This window comes from Sabethes cyaneus, chromosome 3 (assembly GCF_943734655.1).
Source record: "Sabethes cyaneus chromosome 3, idSabCyanKW18_F2, whole genome shotgun sequence".
NCBI lineage: Eukaryota > Metazoa > Arthropoda > Insecta > Diptera > Culicidae > Sabethes > Sabethes cyaneus.
Window position 1 is genome coordinate 72,622,041 of NC_071355.1, and position 22,243 is coordinate 72,644,283.

Below are 22,243 nucleotides of genomic sequence, written 5' to 3' on the forward strand. Positions count from 1 at the left end.
TCGGACCTCTATTAACTTGTCGCATGCGTGCTTTGGCAAACATGTAGTATAGCATAAAGCGCTGCACGGCGATCTGGCTAGCCGACTATTGGTCAACCTCCGTCGGTAGTTCAACGGTATTTCCACACACATTGCAACAGCGTATCTGCCACACTTGCGTTAAAAAGCGATCGTTCTGATTCTGAAGGAATCGCAAAACTCTCTCGTTCGTGGTACCGATACTGTCCTGAAAGTACCCTATGAAGGTATGAGCCATGTCGTAGGTCCGTAGTTGTGCCGCTTCCCACGGAAAGAGAGTAGAATACCGTTTGAGCCAGCCATTTGATAGTGTTCTAGCCAGAGCAAGCGTGTATCAAGTAGCCGTTCTTGAATTGGCAGCTCCTGAACTTGGGCCTAATGTTTGCAGTCTCCTGGTCAGCCATGTTATTCAGAAGAACGGTGCGGACAGTCCGCAGCTGATCCATATTGAGCAGGGAAACGTGATAATCAGCCATAGTTATGGCTACGCTGAAAGCTTCCACTATTTTCCTGTATGTGCATCCCGAGCGTGGTTTTGATGCCAAAGTGGGATCTTTGTTACTGATATTCGGCGACGCCGGATCAACCGATCGCTGCCACTTGGTAATGACCAGGTCCCGCTGGCCAGGCTAGTCGGCAGACAGAAGGGCGAGTTTCTACGCCTCATCTATTGGGTATCCTCTGCTACAATACCATTTCTGTCGTCGTCGTTGCGAGTTGGAGAGTCACTTGGCCGCACAACCAAAGGTCTCAGGTTGCCCCTTGACCTCAGGTAGCATCGCCGGATCGGGAACGTTATCCGCGCATCTCTCCTTTCCTGAGTTCAGGAGCAGGGATGAAACTGAGTCCTCCCTACCAGTAACATGCTGTCGAGGTTAAAGTTCTCATCCATCCCTACGTCCATCACTCCGGCAGTAGCGGCCCAACCGATCGAACTGCGCATTTCCGATCTACCTCCGTACGCCACCTCCATACCTTCTGCGGTGTTTTGCACCAACTTTTTGGGGTTGTTGGTTTCTCCCTCAATTTTTCTAGTAATATGTTCCATTGCGATGGTAGCAATCTGTTGGGAAGTAAAGACAACTGTCCTTTACCAACTTGAAACAGAGGGAGCAATTTCTGATACCATGCAAGCTCCGTTCAACCTTGGGAAACTTAATTAAACCCCCTCAAGCATTCATCGCCAGACATGGATCGCGTTACACCGAGGATTGGGATCCTCTTTCGTATCTCGTTCAGAATGTAGTATACTCCTAGAATGCTTGCTATATTGAGAGCAAAACTTACTTGTAGAGTTTTATTACATTATAACGTCTTACAGGAAAACCAAATGCAGTCATCACTCTTTCGCGTTAAATTAGTAAGCCGCGATGCTAAACATTTTGTAGTAAAATTTATTCACTATTACTGTACAACTTTTTTTTTGTTCCGTTTATACAAATGTAAATTATTACCAAATAACGTATAAATCTAAGTTAGTGCAGATAATCGCTCGTTCAGATTGATTTATCTTTTCATTATGCTAATTTCTATTTGTTATAAACTACATTATCTAGGGATTGAAATAGTTTAGCAAAATTATCACAGACTGTTAAAAACGCAAGTGCATTTCCGCTTAATTTTTTCCATGAAGAAAATTCGTACTACCTCGATTTGGAATCGCACAGAGATCTCTGGTCACCTGCTGGTCGGTCAGTTACTGCCGGGTGTCATCTGATCCATCCGAAGCGCCAATTTAGTAGTATCATGGCTTTTGTAAACAGTAAGATTTTTTGAATATTGATTTATGCGTTATGGAAATGATGTAAGTCACACAAATGTTTCCTGGCGTCAGATTATAGCTCAATGTTACAAAATAATATTAGTTACGATGTCTCTGTATGACTAAACTAGACGTTATTCAACCCTTTAATGACTATCCTTTTTAATCTGCTTGCGGGTGCAAATTCCAAGTTACTTTTGGACTTTCCCTACGTCGTACGTTATTGTTACCTTTCCGGCGATTGTTATTAGTATTTACAACCGTTACAAATTCATCGCCGTCCGTATTTTCAGCAACAACATTCGCATAGCTGGGAGGTTCTGCACCAAGAGCGGCATTCGCTGCAGCGTTGGCACTACCGCCCATCATCTGCTCCCTCGTAATGAACCCCGTACTCGTCGAATATTTGCTAAAATTGTACGCGCCCCGGCGTTGATTCTTCTGAGGGGAGTCTGAGGTTGTCGCCGTCACGTCTGCTGCCGTTACGGGCTTTCGCTTGGGACTTTGAGATGCTTTCAGCTTCTGTGCCGCTTCGTAGTACCGAATGAGATCGTAGTTTTCATTACCCGCCTCGTCGAAATAGGCCGGTTTCGTGAAGTGATAGCTGACTTCATTGTCATTGTAGTACGGTCTAAATATAGGCTCTTGCGAGTTCTCGGCTAAGGCGTGATATGCGTGCGACAGCAGTCGCGGAAACCGGCTGATCCAGTAATCGGTGAAAGCCTGTGGGATGGTGCCCAGAGCTTGCTGCGCTTCGGGAGTCAGCTCGTGATAGTGATGTTTTTTGTTACGAACAGCCCGCAAAAGATCCCGAACGCTGTAACCTTGGTAGCCTCGGTATTTCCGCAGGTCACTGGTAATTTCCTGATCCAGATGTAAGCTCCAATCCTCGCGAACTATAAAACGAGCATTTCGCTCTAGCGTTCGCAGTGGATCTGCTAAGACATCTGATTTTTCCACACGGTCGCTAACATCCTGCAGGAAGGAGAGAATCCGTTCGTTACTCCAAAACAGAGGATGATTTCGCACGGATGTTGCCGGGGGCCTCTTTGTCTGATCAGCCGATATCATATCGGCAATAAGTTCCTCGGCTAGCACCGACATGTTGCAAGGTTCGCCTTCAGCATGCACGGCAAACAACTGGTACTCGTTGGAAAGAATGTTTGCTTGACGTTTCAGATTATCGCCGAAAGGGTGATATCCTTTAGAGATTACATAGTAGAAAACACAACCCAAAGAAAAGATGTCGACAGACGTAGTAGTTCGATGGCCGCGCTGCATTTCCGGAGCAATCCAGCCGTCCGTGCCCGTCACGCCCGAGCGCCTCGAAAAGCTAGCTTTGCCATAATTTAACTTCTTACAGAGGCCAAAGTCTGATATCATGGCTCGGACTTGTTTTCTGTTATCTGGCAGCGAAATGAGAATATTCTGCGGTTTTATGTCCCGATGGACAATATTTAGGGAATGTAAATGCATTAAGCCACTTGTTGCTTGTGCTAGAACTTCCAACACTGCAATTTGATTTTGTAAAGTTTCCGCCAATTTATCGTCTACGTAATCCTGCAGAGTCGCGGCGCACAATTCCACGGCAATATACCGAAACTGGCGATCCTGCTCGGTACAAAAATATCGAACAACATTCTCGTGAGCGTCACTTTCTCTTAGCAATGCCACTTCCCTGTCTGCCAGCGTAAAGCATCCGGGTAAGATACGTTTCACCGCTACTTCGCGCTTCTCAAATTTTCCTCTAAACACAAATGTTCCTTCACAACCCTTTCCCAGCACATCCAGCGTATTAAAGTGGATCTTACCCACTCGAACTTCGCCATCCCCAAAATCAACCATTTCCGCATAATTACTCACATTGCTCCGATTCGAATTCGTTTGCGATCCATTCTGGCTTTGTTCTTGGAGAGCTTTCATTTGCATGTGGAAATACCAGAAGCCAAAAACAACTACTCCAAACAATGCTACAAACAAAATCGTTGGCAGCTTATTTGGTTGAGCATCTAACCACAACTCAACATCTTTGTACAACCGCCCAATCAATGCTTTCAAGCTAATATCACTGAAAATTGTCGTTTCATTTGATCCCAGTGTATCATCCGTTTGTATTCCAATTGTTTTAGTATCTTCCTCTACTTGATGCTTGTCCTTTAATCTGTTGAATTCTAACAGAACCGTCGATAGTTGTCCATTTTTGAGAAAGGTCCCAGGGTTTCCAGGCGCAATATTCAGCTTGAGACTATCGTCCGTTTTCGGTGGCTGATAGTGTCCCAAAATAATGATATTATCGTTCTGAACGTGTGCCGTTTCCGTTGGAATCAACTCCTTTCCCGGTATTTTCTCCTCGTCCTTCCAAATTGTTCGCGGACCACCGAGCAGGTTTACCGTCGGTTCCGACGGTAACGTTGGGGTATTTTTGTCCACCAGCGACGGAATGGCGTACACGTTGTTCGATGCTTCCCCCACATAAACGGTCGGGCTGTGGATGAATAAAAACTTAAATTAAGTACCTGAATGGCTCTGGTTAAAGATGAGTTACTCACAATAGCTTCAGGTCGTCAAAGTTGCCATCCCGGGCGCGCTCGTTGATCTCCAGCAGCACTTCGTCGGAAACCGTTTGAAAAGGCACACTCAGCAGCCCTTCCGAACCGAGCAAAAACACAGCCACAACCGGACTGGATAGATCCGTCTGCCACAGCGGGGTTCGTTTCTTCTGCTCGAAGGTGGCCGTCAGCCCCGACGAGCTGCTCGTGAGATGAAGGAACTCTGCGGGAATAAAAACAAGTTATACTTTATAGTACTTTTAACGATCGGACTCGGTGAATTACGAATTGTTAGATTTTAACAGAAATCACACCAATGAAACTGGAAATTTGAACTTTTATGATTTATTTTTTAGATTTCTTGCTGGCAATCATTCCGTCAAAGCAATATTTTTTTTGAGCTAATAAAAACGTTGCCCAAACTTTGTAAGTACAATATGAATGATATTTAGATTAGATATTTTCATCAAAGCATCAACCGAACCAACATACCACAATGTATACACCTACTCGTCCTTGAAAGGATAAGATAATTGCTGCCATAGCATAGATACTAAAGTAAAAGTTAATGCACTACAGGAATAACGCGAGCATACGTATTGGAATTACACCCATACCCATTACATTAGGTCTATCAATTAGTGTGATTGTCCACTTGCCGAATGCTGATTCACAGTCACAAAAAACATTGTTGTCCGATAAGGATAGAATGCTCACGGAACTAGCTTCCAAGAAGCATCGAAAAGATTATTATCATTTATTGCCGTTAACTCAGTCTCAATCTAAGAGCAGAAAGAAATAGAAGTAAGATTTACAAAAAGTAAAAGATTATCATGTGATTGGTGAAGACAAGTTGGTAATCTTTTACATTTTTGCTTCCAAGGACACTCCTATTTTTCGATTAGATTGCATTCAAATTTCATTGTAATTACGGCAACAAAACGTACAGAATTGTAAAATTGAAAGTTTCAATTAATAGATAATTTCGTCGTCGGTAAAAGAAACATCACATACAGACAAACTCACAGGAAGGGTCACACTCGAAAACAGTTGGACGAATTCACACAATTAAACTTTAACGCTCATATCGATTGCAATAATCGAGAGTCCATTAGAGTTGAAAGTGATATGTGGCAAGGTAACACTTTAGATGTGACGTAAAAATTGATATCCAAACAAAATATAGACTAGGGATCCCGGTATTCTTCGTTCCGAACAAAACGACCAATATTATCCAATAGTACTCGGCTATGCTAGCTTAACAACTATGTCTACAGAATTGCACAATTTAATATTGTTTTGATTAATAAATAAATTAAATTAAATTTATCTTTTGTGTTAACGGTACTATAAAGCTACATTTACACTGGTTCAGCTTAGAGTCGCAGTAGCTGGTACCGTGTCGCGAAAGATAAAGAAATATTATTGCTTTTGACTGAAGTTTTTGGAGTGCCTTAGTAGAATACGAAACCTTTTTTTTTCCTTTTTTTCGGGTTATCCAACTGGTCGCTTAATAACTTATAAAACTCTGCGCTGGGCCCTTTTGTGATGTCAACAAAGTGTCAGGGAGACCTCAAACATCAGTTCTACCTGACGAGACAGGCACTGTCGCCCACTAAAACACAGGTAGAGCCCCAAGCATAGCCGTCACGCCTATACCCGCAGGCGGAGGCGTTTCGGCCCTGCGCGGACTCCACGAACTGACTCTAAGATCTCTCTGCCAAAGGCCGGAATGTCATATTTTAAATATAATGATGATGATGATAATGATGATGATGACGATGATGATGATAATGATGATGATGAGAAGAAAAATTATAGATCGAATTTGTAAATGTGCTTTGGACTTTTTGTACCACTCGAGTTGCAATATGTAGTATAATGAAGAAGTGGAGGATTCGTCAGCCCCGCCTGACACCGGTCTTCAACCACGCGCCCGCTTCCAACACAAACAACCACAAATGAACCAATAGGTAAGACAAATTTCGGAGCATTAGTGGTTATCAACTTATCAGGGCAAATTTAATCTTTCATCCCCTTAGCATTCACAGTGCATTCCCACGATACAAAGTAAATTGAGCGCAGCACAAGCTGGACGTTCGCGGTAGTCGACAGAAGCTTCAAAATATAGAGACTCGCCCGCCTTCCAACCCTCGGGACCAAAGTGCTGTAAAGCTCTGGGCTTAAACGTCTCTTTAAGACTCGATCCCTTCGCATCGACAGAGCCCGCGGGCGGCCATCAGAGCTCAGGACAGCCACGGGGCCAGTGCAAAAATCCTACTCTATCTAGCAGCACCGCCTAGCCGAAACTCGAACACGCGACACGAATTGACCTAATTTTCCCATCTGCTACCTAAAAAGTGCTATTACCCGTAATCATTACAGAATGGTCCTTCGGCATCCAATCGAATCTGGTATCCCGCTTAGATCCCCTTACTAACCCTAAGCTCCCGACCAACTCAATCAATCCGACATTTTTCGGAGATATTTGTGACAGTTGTGATAAATAGGGATGAATCCCAGAAAACTTCATCTATTGTCAGATATCCCCATACTGACCTTATTCTTAAACGGAATAAAAGCACTTTCTGAACAACGCAACAATCACATTTGGTAAATTTTTACCCCGAGTCCCACTTGAAATCACAAAAGTATTTTGATATATACCCACATTCAGAAGTAAACGTGACCGCTGTTCATGTTCATGTTCGCGCACACTAATCAGGAAGGTCGAGGTTGCCCTTGATAGGTCTGCGAAATATTTAGCGATAATACCAGAACACTCTACATACCAAATCCGAGTTTTTAAGTCAAACGATTTGCCACAAGATAATTCTTATTTAGGAAGAATCCACGTTACGTTGAAGTATTGTCGTGAGAAAGGATCGAAATTTCTTCAGGAAGCACTTTAGATATTCCATAGGTTTTCCAGAATTAGTGGTGGCAGTCACCCAGAAATGATCATACATTTAGTCCTTTGGTATGTCGACAAGCTATGTTTAAGCGATGGGAATGACACGAGCAACGTGAACTCCTCTCTTTTATCTTATCACCCCGTTTCCGTTAAATTTTCTAAACAAAATAGCAGTGGCTTATCTGAAATTTCGGGAATCTGGGTAATCAATTCTAGATAAGGTTAAGCGAAGCGTTAATGAAGCACGAATAAGGATAAGTAAGAGGCGACTGTTCAAACATCTTTTTTTTTAAACCAACGAAATATGCCTTACAGCCTGTCCAAAAAAACCTATACTCATTGATCAATTCAATTCAAGTTAATTCAATTCATTTGATACAGGTTTTATTGCAAATCCAATATCAACTTTAGCAAATAAATTCCAGTAAATCGTTTTCCGACAGCGTGACATTGGTAAGAGATTTCGAAGAGAACTTTTTGTTAACAATCTTTTCCATTATCGGCGGAAATAATGCAAGGCCATCGTACAAGAAAGGTGATAGAGGGTCTTCTCTCTAAAAAATTTTCTTAGAAATGACTCAACCGATACAGCAGCCGACATAAAGAACGACAAACTTACCCTAAAAAGTTTGTCCCTGATAGCTTTAGCGACAATTTTAAAAATTTTAGTGTTAAATACCCCGGTACAACTCGTTTTGTATCCAAAATATAACCGTTGCACTCGAGAATAAACTTAGGACAGGATATGTCAGCTCGAACAACTCAACACACGGTACCACAGGGCGCTTGATCGAATCGACTAACGGACAATCCTGCCAGCTGAGTTTTTCGTTTACTGTTTGAAGTTGCTTACCAACTCGCGTTTAGTTGCAAACAATAACTTTATCTTGTAATATTGTTAAAATACGAATTACAAGTGCATGTGCTAATATGGGCTCAACACCCGAGGAGGTAAATCAAATAGGCGCCTGTAGCATACTCCGTTTTGACTTTTAAAGGAGAAGCTATACCTTTGAGCTGACACGTCTAGGCCTAGAAATGAACAAATTTAGCTGCTGACAGGTGCAGCGAGAGTTCAAAGTGCAGCACCGAGCGGTGCAACTACACCGCAAACATGAAAAGGTTAATAATAAACAGACAGTGCAAGTAGTGGCTCACTACTACACATTGTCCACAGAAAGGTAGACCCATGCGCAGTTGGAATCAACGTACGACAGCTGCTCACCACGGGACATCAAGATCGTCATCGAGGATATGAACTCCCAGGTTGGCAGGGAAACAAAGCAATGATCAGACCCCATTGCCTGCAGTGCACACTGATACGAACGATAACGGTCAGCGATGCATCAACTTTGCATCTAGGCTCTAGGCTTGGTGATTAGAAGCACTTTCTTTCCCCGAAAAATATCCACAAAGGCACCTGAAGGTCACCTAACCAACGAACCTGGCACCAAATCGACCATAATCAAACATCGCCAATGTACGCTCCCTACGGGCTGCGGATGAACTCGAACCTAGTAGCAGTACGTGTTCGCTCAAAACTTTCGACAAAGCCGCTCTGCTCGATTAAACATTCGACAATTAGACAACCCGCGAGTTGCTGAGAACTATGCGCGCGTACTGGATGAAGCTCTATCTTCTTCTATGGAGCTAGGTGCTTCGACCCACGAAGACGAATGGATTAGAATACGATCGAGCGTCAAATAGGCCGTAACCACTGTGTCAGGTGAGGAAGCAAGTCAACAACCGATGGAGAGGAAAAAGAGTTTGGAAAAACTATCTAAGCATTGCCACGAGGGAGAATTTTGCCAAGTATCGACGAGCGCAGAATGAGTTGATCATGATTCTGAGGAAGAAAAAGCGCCAAAAGGAGAACAGAGATCGCGAAGAGCTGAACAACTATTTCGGGCTAATGAGACACGCAAGTTTTACGAGAAGGTAAACGAAATTCGTAAGGACTACACACGTAAACCTAGCATGTGTACGGACGAGGGATTTCGGGGACACTGTAGAGTGCTTTCGAATCGCGCGCGGAAAGGGAAGCCGATCGACTGTGTAGTGAAGTCCGTTCTCTTCAAGAACCTCACTGGCACTAGGAATAGAGGAGGCCAACGTTCTAGACCAGTGGTGCCCAGGCATAGGCGTGGTGCGGGCCAAATCAGGTCGTCCTATGAGTCCGCGGGCCGCAATGACCTCTGGCAATTCCTTTGGCGCATACCGAAATGTAAAATAGGCGGCAGCAAAAGCCGATTTTTAGCAATCACCACAAGATTTAAATCGGAGAGCAATCAGATCTACAATATGCACGAGGTACTACGACTGTACTGAGTGACCCCTGTGTCATCAAAAAAATTATTCATCCCTCAAATTAGCCTGCGGGCCGCACGAATCATTACGAAGGGCCGCATGCGGCCCGCGGGCTGCGCTTTTGCCATCACTGTTCTAGACGGCTCGACCAGGTTAAAGCCGACTTGCGTGTGTCGAGTCGGCCAACTAACTGGGGTGACATTGCGATTCTCGTTTCGAGTAATTTTGGTTCGTTTCGCCCATTCGTTTAACGTGGTCGAAACGAACCAAAATCACTCGAAACGAGAATCGCAATGTCACCGCTGGTGACGACTAGCCCAAGACCAAGTACAGTGGAGAGTAATTCTTGATACGGCCAGAGTCACGCCGACTCTCTGCTGGTAGAAAAAGAATAGTTTCGATTGTTTAAGAAGATAATACTATTATTGTTTGCTACTTGTTTTTTTTTCTCTCATTTTACGCTATTTTGGGCTACACATGCTTGATGTTTCCGCGTATAAGCTGTATTCTGTTTTTAAAATCAATAGTAAGTTGATTGAAACTATCCTGCTGCTGCTATTTCAGTGCAGAGAAACCAACAAGTTTGTATATTCAAATGACACAAAACAGTTGACAAAGAAAGTATTTGTGTAAGTTGTGATTAGTCAAAATAATTTCAAAAGTTTTGTAAACCAACAGCTATCGAGAGGGTGTAGGGATAGCGATTTTAAATGGAGAATAAATATTTCGCACGCGACCCGTGACCAAAAGCCAGTTCTAATTTAAAATATACTTGGATTTAAAAAATAGTAATCATTGTTGCAGTAGAATAGTTGGAATAAATCTCAAATAGAAACGACGATTTGTCAATAGCAACACAGGATTGTTAGTCAAAAAAGATTCTAAAACTCGATCCGTGATCAATGCTGATGTAACACGCACACAGCATAGGTGCTAATTGACTGGTACTGCTATCTTCAGAGTTCATGTTTTGTTTTTCACAACTGTAGGTAATTTAGCTTCACAGCGTGGCATTAGCAACAGTGCAGTAAACATGCATAATAAAAACTATCGCAACAGTTTGATTGTGGGTTCCAGTAAGTAAAGCAGGTGAAATAATCAACAGAAGGGGATTCCTCCGATTAATTAAAAAGAAATGAACCAAAAAGCAACATGAGTAACACGTGGAAAACCCCACAACCACACCGCAGTTATCAGCCAAAATAGCCCACTTTCTGGAAAATATTGAGTTGCTGTTAGACTATGGTGATAAATAATTTACAGCCAAAAGCGGCAGATTGCAGCTGCAGAAGAAAGTGTAAAGAACAAGTAGAAAAAGTTGATTGCGAGCACTCCTCTAATCAATACACAATTGAAGTGGTGTTTTTAACCGCAACCTTTTTCAAAAAAGCATGCTTAATAAATAACGAATAATTGAAACATACCGTACTCCTTGGTGAGCTCCGGTGCCATAGTGTGCGACGTATAATCGAAGAACGTTACATTCCAGGGTTTCGAATTCCTCTCTGAAGCTAAACTATCGTACATCATGACGGTATATTGCGTGCGGCCCAGATAAACCGCTCGGGAGGTAGCCCAGCCTATCGATTCTGCCTTGTCTCGTTCCAGCGGTGCACCAAAACCGAGCACCTTTTCCCGGCGTCCGGTTTTTGGATCAATCAGGAACCAATCGTCACTCTTCTTGCCAGAATACAAGATACCATCGTTCGAACGGCATGGTGCACTGGCTACCAACTGGGGAATGGTGTAGGGTAGCTTTTTAAGACCGCCATCCGGGTTACGGTACGTATACAAACTGCCATCTCTTGGATCCGGCAAATAATGTGGGTTCATCTCGGACAACGAAGGCACTCGTATAGCTGGCTCGTCAGCAATCGACCAGCGTATCTCTCCAGACAGCGGGTCGATAGCCGTTAGGCCTCCCCCTAAAGTGGAAAAAACCAACAGGGTTTCTTCATCTTTTGCAACGGCGGTGCAATCCTGTAAAACAAAACATACAAAACGAAAATGTATCGCACCAAAAACTGTATCGGTACTTGTGTTGGTATAAGTTTATTGCCCTAATTAATACATTCTCAAAGGTGTTCAGAAAGATCGACAGAAATTAAACAAAATTCAATGTGTTGATACGCCTTCTTTCCACACCGCTTCGATGTTATTTCATCAGCACTTTGTATAGTTAGTTATTGGCCTTACCAGCGTTGAAAGAGATTTCGTAGGCTGCTCGCACTTATTGGAAATCTCGTGCCGAACTGTCAACACGTGAGTGTTGACAAAAGCAAAAATACTTCCCTTTCTTTTTTTCTCACGCAAAACCCTGAACAATATCAGCAACGCTGGCAAGGCCAATACACAGATATTCTGCTTATCGCTCCTACTCGAGTGCCAACAGAGCAATATTTGTTCCATTCTGCAAGACGCAGTAGACTACATTCGCCCTTTTCCAGCCGCCCCCTTTTCTAATTCACTCAACTCACCTCACTGCGTGACGCAATTCCATCATTAATTGTTTGCAGCAGTACAACTAGGATCCCCAACAAAACATTCGTTATCCTGCCACCTTTCACCATTGTGCCCATATAATAGATGACCAATAAATCCTTTATATTATGAAATGTTGAAGCAGCTATTCAATCTATTCACATCCGTTTTTCCTTGGACTGGGGCAATGTTCCGAGAGAAAATTTAATGACACAAACTCCACAGCACTTCTAATACGCACAGAGGTTGTTCTATTTCGAATTCGAATCATTACACCTGGCGAAAATAAGATCAACCAAATAGTTCCACGGAAAGGCCGACTTGTTCTTTAATTATAATAGTAAAAATGTCGGATAATAAACACAAAAACATCACCCGAAACGATTGAAAGGTTCACTTAAACTGCCGTGCCAAGCCAACAACAAGAGAAGTTTCATGGCGTTTTTCTTTTTGTCATTTGCGATCTTTGCGATGAAATGAACCAGAGATGCCAGATTTTTCAACATATAATATATTGGCTGGAACTACTTGTCCTTGATGTGCATGCTAACGTGGTTAACCAAAACAAAGCTGCCTGGGAAATAATCTGCAAACATTTTTAGAAAGTCTGCGTGCATCTTAACAAATTTTAACCAAAACTATTGATAATAACCGTAAGTATCTGCATGTTTTCAAAACTGCGCACTCTAAAAGTGAGACAAATCAGCATATCTGGCATCCCGGCTAGAAACGAACAGGAATATTATTAACGGCTAGATTGACGGTGTTTGACGGTTAATTTGATTATCAGGCCCATTTGAACAGTTACTCTTGCCTCGCTTCATTTTTGCCACTTATTCGGTTTGTTTATATTCGTTATCGTTATCGTTTTGTAGTTGCGTAGAGTTCCCGCAGTTCCCGAGTTTAACTTAGAAATTGTGGATATGCACGTAGTTTTCATTGCTTCATTAATTTAAAACTTTCACTCGGGTCAATAAAAGATAATTTAGTGAAAATAATCATAACATAAACCAATGATCGCACGTGGATTGCACACTTCAATTAAATCGCTCGGAAAAATTGTTCCGTCTAATTTAAAGGGCAAGAAAAAAAGTTCCCAAGAATGGCTCACTCGACAGTTGAACGACCCGTTTGTAGAGCGGGCTAAAATGTTGAATTACAGGTAATTCACCTATCAATTTTTGAACTTCGACCAAATATAATTTTGAAACCCAATAGATGCCGGAGCGCGTTCAAGTTGCTCGAAATAGATCAGAAGTATGGAATCATAAAGCCCGGTTCCGTCGTAATAGACTGTGGAGCTGCACCGGGTTCTTGGTCCCAAATAGCTGTAAAACAATCTAATGCCGACGGATCTAGTGCTAATAAACCAAAAGGCATGGTCATTGGACTTGACTTGTTGCAAATCTACCCAATTGAGGTTTGCATAGTTCATATAAAATATTTCTTATCGTGATCAATTATTATCTTCTGTTTTAGCATGCTACAATGATGGGAAACATGGATTTTACAAAGCCAGAAACACATAACAAAATCCGATCGCTGTTAGATAATCGACAGTTGGACGTAGTGCTTTCCGATATGGCACCCAATGCGACTGGTGTTCGTTCGCTGGATCAGGAGAATATCATGACCCTTTGCTATTCTGTGCTTCGCTTTGCCATTCTTATGTCTTCGCCAAATGCGTCGCTGCTCATGAAAGCCTGGGATAATGCCGAAGTTTCAACGTTAGAGAAAAATATTCAAAAATACTATCGCATGGTCAAACGAATTAAACCCAATGCAAGTAGGAGTGATTCGGCGGAAATATTCGTTCTAGCCCGTGGGTTTGCTGGTGTTGAGCAGCGGTAGCAACAACATTAAAAGGTAAGGGCGCCTAGGTATTGTTAAATATATTAGTCGCAATTGGTACACACCCCACTGGTTGATTGATCCGAATGGCACAGTATGCTTGATTGCATATCAATGTTCTTTTTTAATTATATAATTAAAACTATCAGCCATCGGTTAGGGCAGGTCAGGGCCGACTGGTTGATCTGGCCTTGAGGTACGGGACTGCTCTTATAAACCAGTCCTCGCAGCTTCGATTTTCGACTGGGACCAAACGTAAGAGTCAATAGGATCATAATAGTAGCCTAACAATAGATCATTGAAGATATCAGGTTTTAAGTGATAACAGTTGCGCTAGTTACCTTTGTGCGATTTGTAATGCTTTGGGGGTTACCAGTTGAGGGGTTGGCAAAATGACCATCCTTCAGAAATTTTCTCAGCTGAGCGGTTTAAAAAAATTAATTGTCAAACTCCTACTAAGGCAGGTAAATTATACGAAACTGTTTAAATAGCTAGAATTTAATCGATATTTAGGAATGAACCTATCCAACCAGCGTATTGCCTAGGAATATGGTGCTAGCACCATATGTTGTCTTATGGACTATCTTTAATTCTGGAGAACAGTATTCCAGAAATCAGTACATCCTAGATAATAATTTTCTAGGGATTATTTCTCTAACTTTCTAGGGATTTAATCCTCTGTTCTGCCAAACAGGCTTATTACACTCTTTCCACTTCGATTTGGATCTTTTGATTGCTACACATAAACCAAACAGAATTAGAAAAAGTGGTGAATGGAGCATTTGTAGAATTAGTTATTATCTGCAATATTGTCGAAGGAAGCATTTCTATATATTTTGTATTTATGGCGCTGCAAGGCTACTATCCCTCACTTACTTTACTTCTTGGGCGACAATCCGCTTATCGAATCCATGTCGAATTCAGGAGACATTTCCACGTTCCTCATCCAACGGGTACGGGTCTGCCTCGAAGTCGTCGGTCTCTGTCGGGTTCTCTGCCAACTATGCTGCGTGGATCCCACCTGCCTGATATCAAAATTGTAGTTTTGGGCAGACGGCTGATGCACTCGGCCCCATTGATAGGTAGGCCCCAACATGTATTGTAATTATATGTTTCATTCTAGCTCTTCAAACACCTACTATATAATGGAAACATTGACCGTAAAACTTTTTAATAATGTACATGGATATTGTTGGGTTGTTGTACATGTAGGACTGATAGAAACTCAAATGATGCAACTGTATCTGATTCAAAGGACTGTTGGTGAGCTCTTTCTTTTTTTATCTATATTAATTTCATTTCATTATATATCATATTATGTATTATTATATTATATTATACTATGTGATAAATTCATTCCTGCCTTTAATCGCATATGAGTCCCATCTGCAATATCATCGAGTTGAGAAAACAGCGTTTGAAGGTATTTTTCTTGTTTTGGTTATTTCACCTGTTAAGCGCAGCTTATTCCTATTTTTTCGACATAATATATTGAAATAGACTTTTAATATAACTTCTTTATCAAAACATTGCATTTTTTGTGAAAATTGCAATTAAAAATAAGGTAGAGACTGATATGCGATTACTTAGGCCATCGTGTATAGCTAAATAATCGCATATCAGTCTCAGCTCTTCTCAGTCACAACCGTTCTGTGACAGATGTAGTTATGCTACTTATAGCATTTTTTCTCAGCTTTCCAATGGTGGTCTTAAAATGAAAATCGGTTGAGGTACTCATGGTGAAAATAGCGATTTTTGTCATAAAATCCAATAAAGTGATCAAATCCAAGATGACCACCCAAAAATTGATTTTTACTTCAGGAATTTCAACCTGTTCTTCTTCTTTACAGAACTGCCATTTGTTAGTTGTTTCATTGCAAATTTAGGAAGCATTTCATGATATATATTTCAATATTTTGCTAAAAATTTAACATTTTTTTAAACCATCAAACCCCTTCGCGAACGAGGGGTCCACTGTTTCGAGATATTAAGAATTCTCATATTTTAACCATTTCCAACCAATCTAGTATAAGAGTTCCAATATTTGAAGACCTCACGTGTCATTAGTGGCCCCGTTTCAACGAAAGTTACTCAATTCATTTTCGTATGGAATTTCTTTGAAACAATCCTGTATTTATTAAATAACTGATGATTTTTAATAATTAAAAAGCGTAAAAACAACAACAAATATTGTTTATATGGATTGAAGAAAAATATATGGCTATAACCTGGAAAAACATTTGGTGGGACTGATATGCGATTATTTTTAAGATGGGACAATTTGTCTTCATATTTTTTTTCAGGCTTTTTGAAATAAAAACAGCTTTTTAGTATTCTTAATGGATAGTAAAGCAAGAAAAAGAGAGAATCTGATATTTAACTCAAAAACGACGAAAATGCATATGGGACTGATATGCGATTATAGGCACGCATTATAGCGTTGTACTTATGAACCCCCGTCCACGTATTTTCAAAGCCACCATGAAGTAATTTGCGGTTTCGTCACTAACGAGAATGACATTAGCTGCGGATCGTTTATGTAGGAGTGAGAGGGGAGCAAAGAGTGGAGGAGAGGATCCGGGAGTTTGGAATTTGATGTTCTTGATATTATTCCTACTGCAAACAGCTTCAGCGAGGTCCACAGCTAATGTCAAAAAATCTTTATATGTGTGCGTGGTGGAATACTTCATTGCGTTAAATGAAAAATAAAATCTGAATATTGCTGATTGCAAGGAAAATTGTACCATCCAAAGTGCGATATCGCTCATAAAAGTGCTATTTTGTATTAAATCGTTGCGGTATCTTCGGCGCACTTTTTCGTTATATTCCAAGCAATAAGTGCGCCGAAGAGACCGAAACGATTTAATGAAAAATAGCACTTTTATGAGCGATATCGCACTTTGGATGGTACAATTTTCCTTGCAATTGACAATATTTCGCTCTTCTCTTTTAAAGCGGGGTACGCTGCTGAAAAGAAAACAGCTCAAGAAAAAATCTTGTTATTTACCGAAGAAATTTTGACAACTCCAATGCAAGCAACCACCTGTCATTTTTTCTTGTGGTAATAATTGCGCCGGATATTATTCCGTACGGAAAAGTGACGTTTTAATTCACTTGCGTGTAAACCAACGTCATCTGGACGTGAAATAATATTTCTTATGAGGTGCGTACTGCTTAAGAAATCGTAAAAGAAATCGATTTCTTGAGCATTTCTTGTCCTATCTTTTTACCCATTACTTTTCAGCAGCGTACCCCGCTTAAATATTCACTTAAACAATCACACTGACTGATTCTTATATACATACATAGGTATGCCAGAAATGCAGTTTACATGAGTCTTTGATCTACACACTTAACAAAAAGCACCGAATTCGGTAAAATTTTACCGAATTCTAAACAGCTGAACGTTCGGTAAAAATTTCGATGGTGCCAATCGACGTTTACAGATCATTAGTAATGTTTGGTGCAATAAAAAATTTTACCGAACGTTCAGCTGTTTAGATTTCGGTAAATTTTACCGAATCGTTTAAGTGTGTAATGATCTGATATAATAGTCCTACGTCACCCTTTCGTACAACCCTTAGAGCTGTATACCTTGTAGTTTTCAATTTGCCTGGTCAACTTAACTGTCAACTGAGTATGACGCTTGATCAGCTTTTTATGTGAACGCATTCATACCAACGAGGTTCAGAATTTCAGATTAAAAATGTTCAGATTAAAGAAGGTGATTCCAGCGGGGGTACACAGCATAATATTAAAATTGTATTGCACTTAGCAGCAATTTTATGAGTCCTACGCAGGTTCGTTTTTTAATAATTATTATCTTGTACTTACTATATATAGCCTAGTATCCAGCTGAAAAGAAAACAGCTCAAGAAAAAATCTTACTATTTACCGAAGAAATTTTGACAACTGCAAGGCAAGCAATTATCTGTCATTTTTTCTTGTGGTAAAAATTGCGCCGGATATTATTCCGCACGGAAAAGTGACGTTTCAATTCACTTGCATGTAAAACTGCGCCATCTGAAAATGAAACAATATTTCTTGTGAGGTCCATACCGGTATAGAAATCGCAAACGGAAAATCTTTTCTTTAGCATTTCTTGGCCTATCTTTTTGCCCATTTCTTTTCAGGTCGATACCAGGCTTATATTAAAAATATGCTTGTCAAGTAAAGAGGGGTGCAGTGGGGAGGCAATAATGAAAAACTGATAGTTCAAATTGCTAAATTGCAAACATGTGTGGTAAACGCAGAAAATAATCATGCTAATAATTTTCGCGTGGGACTCTAAATAGGTGGAAACTCCGCAATATGTCGGCGAAGTATTTTTAATAGCGAAAAAAAGGAAAATAGGCTAAATTTAGAAACCTGCTGAAAATACCCTCCCGTATCCTAAAATCAATTATGGGCTGCAAGTATAAATCACACAATAAATATTGCTAAGCAAAAAAAAAATCATAACTTTACGATTAAAACTTCTATATAATTTGTCTATTGATCGTAATTTCCATAGATTTGGCATCTCTTATTCACAATGGTAGCAGTGGTTTTTGGTTGGTAGCAACCAGTTTAGCAAGAACGTTTTCATTTCATTTTTTGTTTGGTACTGAAACGTTAAGGTCAAAGTCAGAAGTTAACGTGTGAAATATAATAACGGTGAAATCGGAATAGTGTAGTTGAAAAGACCACATCGAACCTACACTTTTCTTAGAATTTAGATTTTCTTAAAGTAGTGCCTGCCCCTGTAGGAAAACGAACCACGTGGATTATAGTTATACTGAGTGTCGAATTCGTAACAATACTAGCAATGGATCAAACCAAGCTGAAGGAACTCGGGATCAAGTTGTTCGAAATCAATGCGTTCAAGTTTGGCGACTTCAAGATGAAGGTCGGCATTAACTCACCGGTCTACTTTGACCTCCGTGTCATCGTAAGCTATCCGGATGTGATGGTATGTCTAGTTAATTGCGTTAGTGAGCAGAAAGTTTATATGTATGCGAACTCACATACCTATATTTCTTTCAGAATACAGTCTCGGATCTGCTGACCGAGTACATCAAGCTAATCGAGGTAGACACGGGTGTTCATCTATGTGGTGTACCATACACGGCGCTCCCCGTGGCGACACTAATTTCAATTAAAGCTAACAAACCTATGCTGATTCGACGAAAGGAAGCGAAAACCTACGGCACGAAAAAGCTGATCGAGGGGAAATTCAATGCTGGTGACAAGTGCCTTATCATTGAGGACGTAGTAACCTCTGGTTCGAGTATACTGGACACGGTAAATGATTTACGAGCGGAGGGTAAGTTGGTTTCCTGTTTCATGCTATTTTACAGCTTGTATTCGAGATGTTTTCAAGTCTAGGCTTTTGATTCGTTTCAACTACCATTTTACTCACACCGACACTAAAAGACAATGTCAAAATAGTAATACCTTTAATAGTTGCTCATCAACACTTAAGCCAACTTGACAGATATCGCTGTGCCAGGAAGCGAAATAATACAAATAAAATTTCTATTCCAGGGCTCGTCGTTACCGATGCTATCGTGGTGGTTGATCGTGAGCAAGGTGGCTCTAAAAACACCGAAGAAAGCGGTGTTAAAATGCATTCCCTTTTCACGCTGTCTTTTCTACTGAACGTACTACACGAAGCTGGTCGAATTGAAGAGAGCACAGTACTGGCAGTATCCAAGTACATCCAGGCTACTCAAATTCGAAGCGATGGATCGTTCATGGAGAATGGTACCAAAATTACAAACGAGCTTAGCCGCACGGGTATGACTTTTGAAGCACGCATCGATTTGGCCAAGTGTGCGCTTAGCAAAGATCTGATGAGGCTCATTGCTAGTAAAAAGACGACGCTATGTCTAGCCGCCGACTTAACTAACTCGGAGGATATTTTGAAACTAGTAGAAAAAGTCGGACCGTACATTTGTCTGTTGAAAACGCACATTGACATTGTTGAAGATTTTAACGAAAACTTTGTGAAATCACTTCAATCGCTTGCTAAGAAGCACAACTTTATGATCATGGAGGATCGTAAGTTTGCAGATATTGGCAATACTGTCGCACTTCAGTATGCTGGCGGACCATTCAAAATTGCGAACTGGGCTGATTTGGTAACAGTACATTCGTTGCCCGGCCAAGGCATATTGAAAGGTTTAAAATCGGCGCTGAGTGGTCTTGATCAGCAGCAGAGAGGAGCTTTTCTTTTGGCGGAAATGAGTTCTCAAGGAAACTTAGTAACGCCACAATATGCTACAGCAACGATGAAGATGGCTACGGAGACGGACTTTGATTTCGTCGCGGGTATCGTCTGTCAAAGTCCCGAGCTGGTCTCGTTTCCAGGTTTGCTGCAACTAACACCCGGAGTTAAAATTGAAGAAGGCATTGATAGTTTGGGACAAAAGTACGACAGTCCCGAGCATGTGGTTAAAAACAAGGGAGCGGACATTTGCGTTGTGGGCAGAGGTATATTGAACGCTAAGAATCCAGCTGACACGGCCAAGTTGTATCGTGATAGACTCTGGACGGCATATTGCGAACGAGTTGGAATAAACGAGTAAGCGATTTGCTTTCTGCAGATTACTTAGCAATCGACAGCGAGTATTAGAGTATAATAATTCTAGTAGGTAAAATAGTTACCTGACTGTTGGAAAGAGAAACTGTATTTTACATCATTCCCCATTTTATATGCAAAATTTTGAAAAAAAAAATTCCTGATAAATATACGTTCTATAGAAATGCGATCGGATTTTGCTTTTTTTCTGTTCCTTTTTAAAATATGATTTCGGATTATAGTAAATGCGTAAATAAGGCAATTGAAGTAACAATATAAAGTAGCAAATACTTTTTTTTCACTATTAAAACACATGTAAACTACAATTGTTCGTAGATTGAACATGGTCACTGCACATGCTATCTGTCTGCTGAGTGATCGTGGACAATATTATAAGCAATAGTTGGATAAAACTTTATAGCATAATCAAGGAAAAACACTAAAGCACCATTATTAGTCCGATTTCTTTTCCTCCTTATCGAAAAGCAGCTGCTTCAGTTGCGCTTTGTTTATAATATTGAGCACGTCCATCTGCGTGGCATAAAATAGGTAATCGTCTTTAATAGATGCCATCTGCGAACTAACAAATCTTCCCAGACTGTGGCACCTATCCCCGTCGACCGCAATTTCGCAGATTTCAGTTTTGCGGCTTCCGCTACCTTCACCCCCACTGCTCGATTGAATGGGTTCCTCTTCGATTACTGTCTCTGTGCGAGCCTGCTTGAGGATCTGTTCGTCCGAATTGTTCAAATCTATTTTACGCTTTGGTACCACTGTGTTGGCTTCCGTGATCTCGTAAATAATTTCCTCCTTATCGTTGCCATTCTCTGCTTTCGCATTACCGCTAGCTTCCGCCTTTATTCCTGTAAGGTAAAAAGCAAATTTGAAAAACTGACATTTGAGTAAAAGTAAAATATATTTTCAGTCTTACCTTTTGAAACGCTTTGAATTTCATAGATAACTTCGGAATCCCCATCGTATTCGAGAGAATCATCAGCATAGTTCTCATATTCGGGATCCGATTGATGACGAGCGTCGTCTTCAATGGCCGAACGTGGCCGTATATGAATTCGCAGGAAGGACAAATAGTTATACCACCAGATAGTAGGAACATAGGTTAAGCCTTTATTCTGACGTTTCTTTACTTTAGTCAGCTCCTGACCAAACTGTGTTCTCATACTCTGTATCTTTCTCAATATGTCATTGCTGGTCGTTCCGGGACGAAGATCCTCGAGCATGTCTATGATGGTATTTAGAGCTTTCTGCCGTTCCGTCTTATTGTAGTACTTTGGATGCCGCATATCATACAGGATCGGGTGCTCTCGGTAGAGCTTCAAAAGAACCTCCAAAGCTGGTCGCTTCCATTCGCCGCTGGTCATGTTTCCGTTATTATTCCGTTTACTAGATACAATATTCTATGTCCAATTGCACCAGAGAAAACTTCTCCGCAACAATCCACTTGCACAGTACCGAAGATTGTTTGAAATATTTGTAGCTCTTCACAGTGAGATTGTTGAATACACAAGACACAACAGCTTGCTTGCAAACAAAATGGAGACGAATTGTATAGAGTAGCTGCACTATTTTGTTCTTATTCACATCATAAACTAACGCTGATAATGTAAACTGTTCGCCTCACATCCAGGATCCAGGTAGGAACAAGACGACCAGGAGCGGGCAAGATGGTTAGACCAGGTGGAGCGAGATCTGGCGGAGAGGACTCGGTATCCGAGGAATTGGAAAGCGCTAGCCCTCAACCGAGTTATATGGAGAAACTTTGTTCGACAGGCTTTGTTTCA

The 22,243-nt window shown here is 41.1% G+C and overlaps 4 protein-coding genes across 4 annotated transcripts; 2 read left to right on the plus strand and 2 right to left on the minus strand.

Annotated features, from left to right (window-relative positions):
• Nucleotides 1-1,429: 1,429 nt before the first annotated feature.
• On the minus strand, nucleotides 1,430-12,425 carry LOC128740696 (serine/threonine-protein kinase/endoribonuclease IRE1). Its single transcript, XM_053836260.1, has 4 exons — nucleotides 12,028-12,425; nucleotides 10,975-11,530; nucleotides 4,330-4,552; nucleotides 1,430-4,265 (listed from the first exon to the last, which is right to left on the minus strand). Exons 1-4 carry the CDS (start codon nucleotides 12,127-12,129, stop codon nucleotides 1,943-1,945), a joined length of 3,204 nt encoding a protein of 1,067 aa, XP_053692235.1. The 5' UTR covers nucleotides 12,130-12,425; the 3' UTR covers nucleotides 1,430-1,942.
• A 496-nt stretch (nucleotides 12,426-12,921) lies between these two features.
• Nucleotides 12,922-13,936, plus strand: LOC128743416 (rRNA methyltransferase 2, mitochondrial). Its single transcript, XM_053839989.1, has 3 exons — nucleotides 12,922-13,193; nucleotides 13,250-13,451; nucleotides 13,511-13,936. Exons 1-3 carry the CDS (start codon nucleotides 13,045-13,047, stop codon nucleotides 13,880-13,882), a joined length of 723 nt encoding a protein of 240 aa, XP_053695964.1. The 5' UTR covers nucleotides 12,922-13,044; the 3' UTR covers nucleotides 13,883-13,936.
• Nucleotides 13,937-18,431: 4,495 nt separating this feature from the next.
• LOC128741603 (uridine 5'-monophosphate synthase) lies at nucleotides 18,432-20,874 on the plus strand. The gene is made up of 3 exons (XM_053837543.1): nucleotides 18,432-18,833; nucleotides 18,908-19,187; nucleotides 19,409-20,874. The coding sequence occupies exons 1-3, from the start codon at nucleotides 18,690-18,692 to the stop codon at nucleotides 20,449-20,451; spliced, it is 1,467 nt and encodes a 488-aa protein (XP_053693518.1). The 5' UTR covers nucleotides 18,432-18,689; the 3' UTR covers nucleotides 20,452-20,874.
• On the minus strand, nucleotides 20,748-21,955 carry LOC128741604 (uncharacterized). The gene is made up of 2 exons (XM_053837544.1): nucleotides 21,376-21,955; nucleotides 20,748-21,307 (listed from the first exon to the last, which is right to left on the minus strand). Exons 1-2 carry the CDS (start codon nucleotides 21,821-21,823, stop codon nucleotides 20,898-20,900), a joined length of 858 nt encoding a protein of 285 aa, XP_053693519.1. The 5' UTR covers nucleotides 21,824-21,955; the 3' UTR covers nucleotides 20,748-20,897.
• Nucleotides 21,956-22,243: the final 288 nt, after the last annotated feature.

Bases quoted from the DNA above. Each gene is read 5' to 3' on its own strand.
- LOC128741603 (XM_053837543.1), top strand. From the start codon at position 18,690: ATGGATCAAACCAAGCTGAAGGAACTCGGGATCAAGTTGTTCGAAATC. The intron at 18,834-18,907 runs GTATGTCTAGTT...TATTTCTTTCAG, and splicing joins TAAGCTATCCGGATGTGATG to AATACAGTCTCGGATCTGCT. The intron at 19,188-19,408 runs GTAAGTTGGTTT...TTTCTATTCCAG, and splicing joins AAATGATTTACGAGCGGAGG to GGCTCGTCGTTACCGATGCT.
- LOC128741604 (XM_053837544.1), bottom strand. From the start codon at position 21,823: ATGACCAGCGGCGAATGGAAGCGACCAGCTTTGGAGGTTCTTTTGAAG. The intron at 21,308-21,375 runs GTAAGACTGAAA...TTTACCTTACAG, and splicing joins AATTCAAAGCGTTTCAAAAG to GAATAAAGGCGGAAGCTAGC.
- LOC128740696 (XM_053836260.1), bottom strand. From the start codon at position 12,129: ATGGGCACAATGGTGAAAGGTGGCAGGATAACGAATGTTTTGTTGGGG. The intron at 11,531-12,027 runs GTGAGTTGAGTG...TTTGTTTTACAG, and splicing joins GAATTGCGTCACGCAGTGAG to GATTGCACCGCCGTTGCAAA. The intron at 4,553-10,974 runs GTATGTTTCAAT...TTATTCCCGCAG, and splicing joins GGAGCTCACCAAGGAGTACG to AGTTCCTTCATCTCACGAGC.
- LOC128743416 (XM_053839989.1), top strand. From the start codon at position 13,045: ATGATCGCACGTGGATTGCACACTTCAATTAAATCGCTCGGAAAAATT. The intron at 13,194-13,249 runs GTAATTCACCTA...GAAACCCAATAG, and splicing joins GCTAAAATGTTGAATTACAG to ATGCCGGAGCGCGTTCAAGT. The intron at 13,452-13,510 runs GTTTGCATAGTT...CTTCTGTTTTAG, and splicing joins TGCAAATCTACCCAATTGAG to CATGCTACAATGATGGGAAA.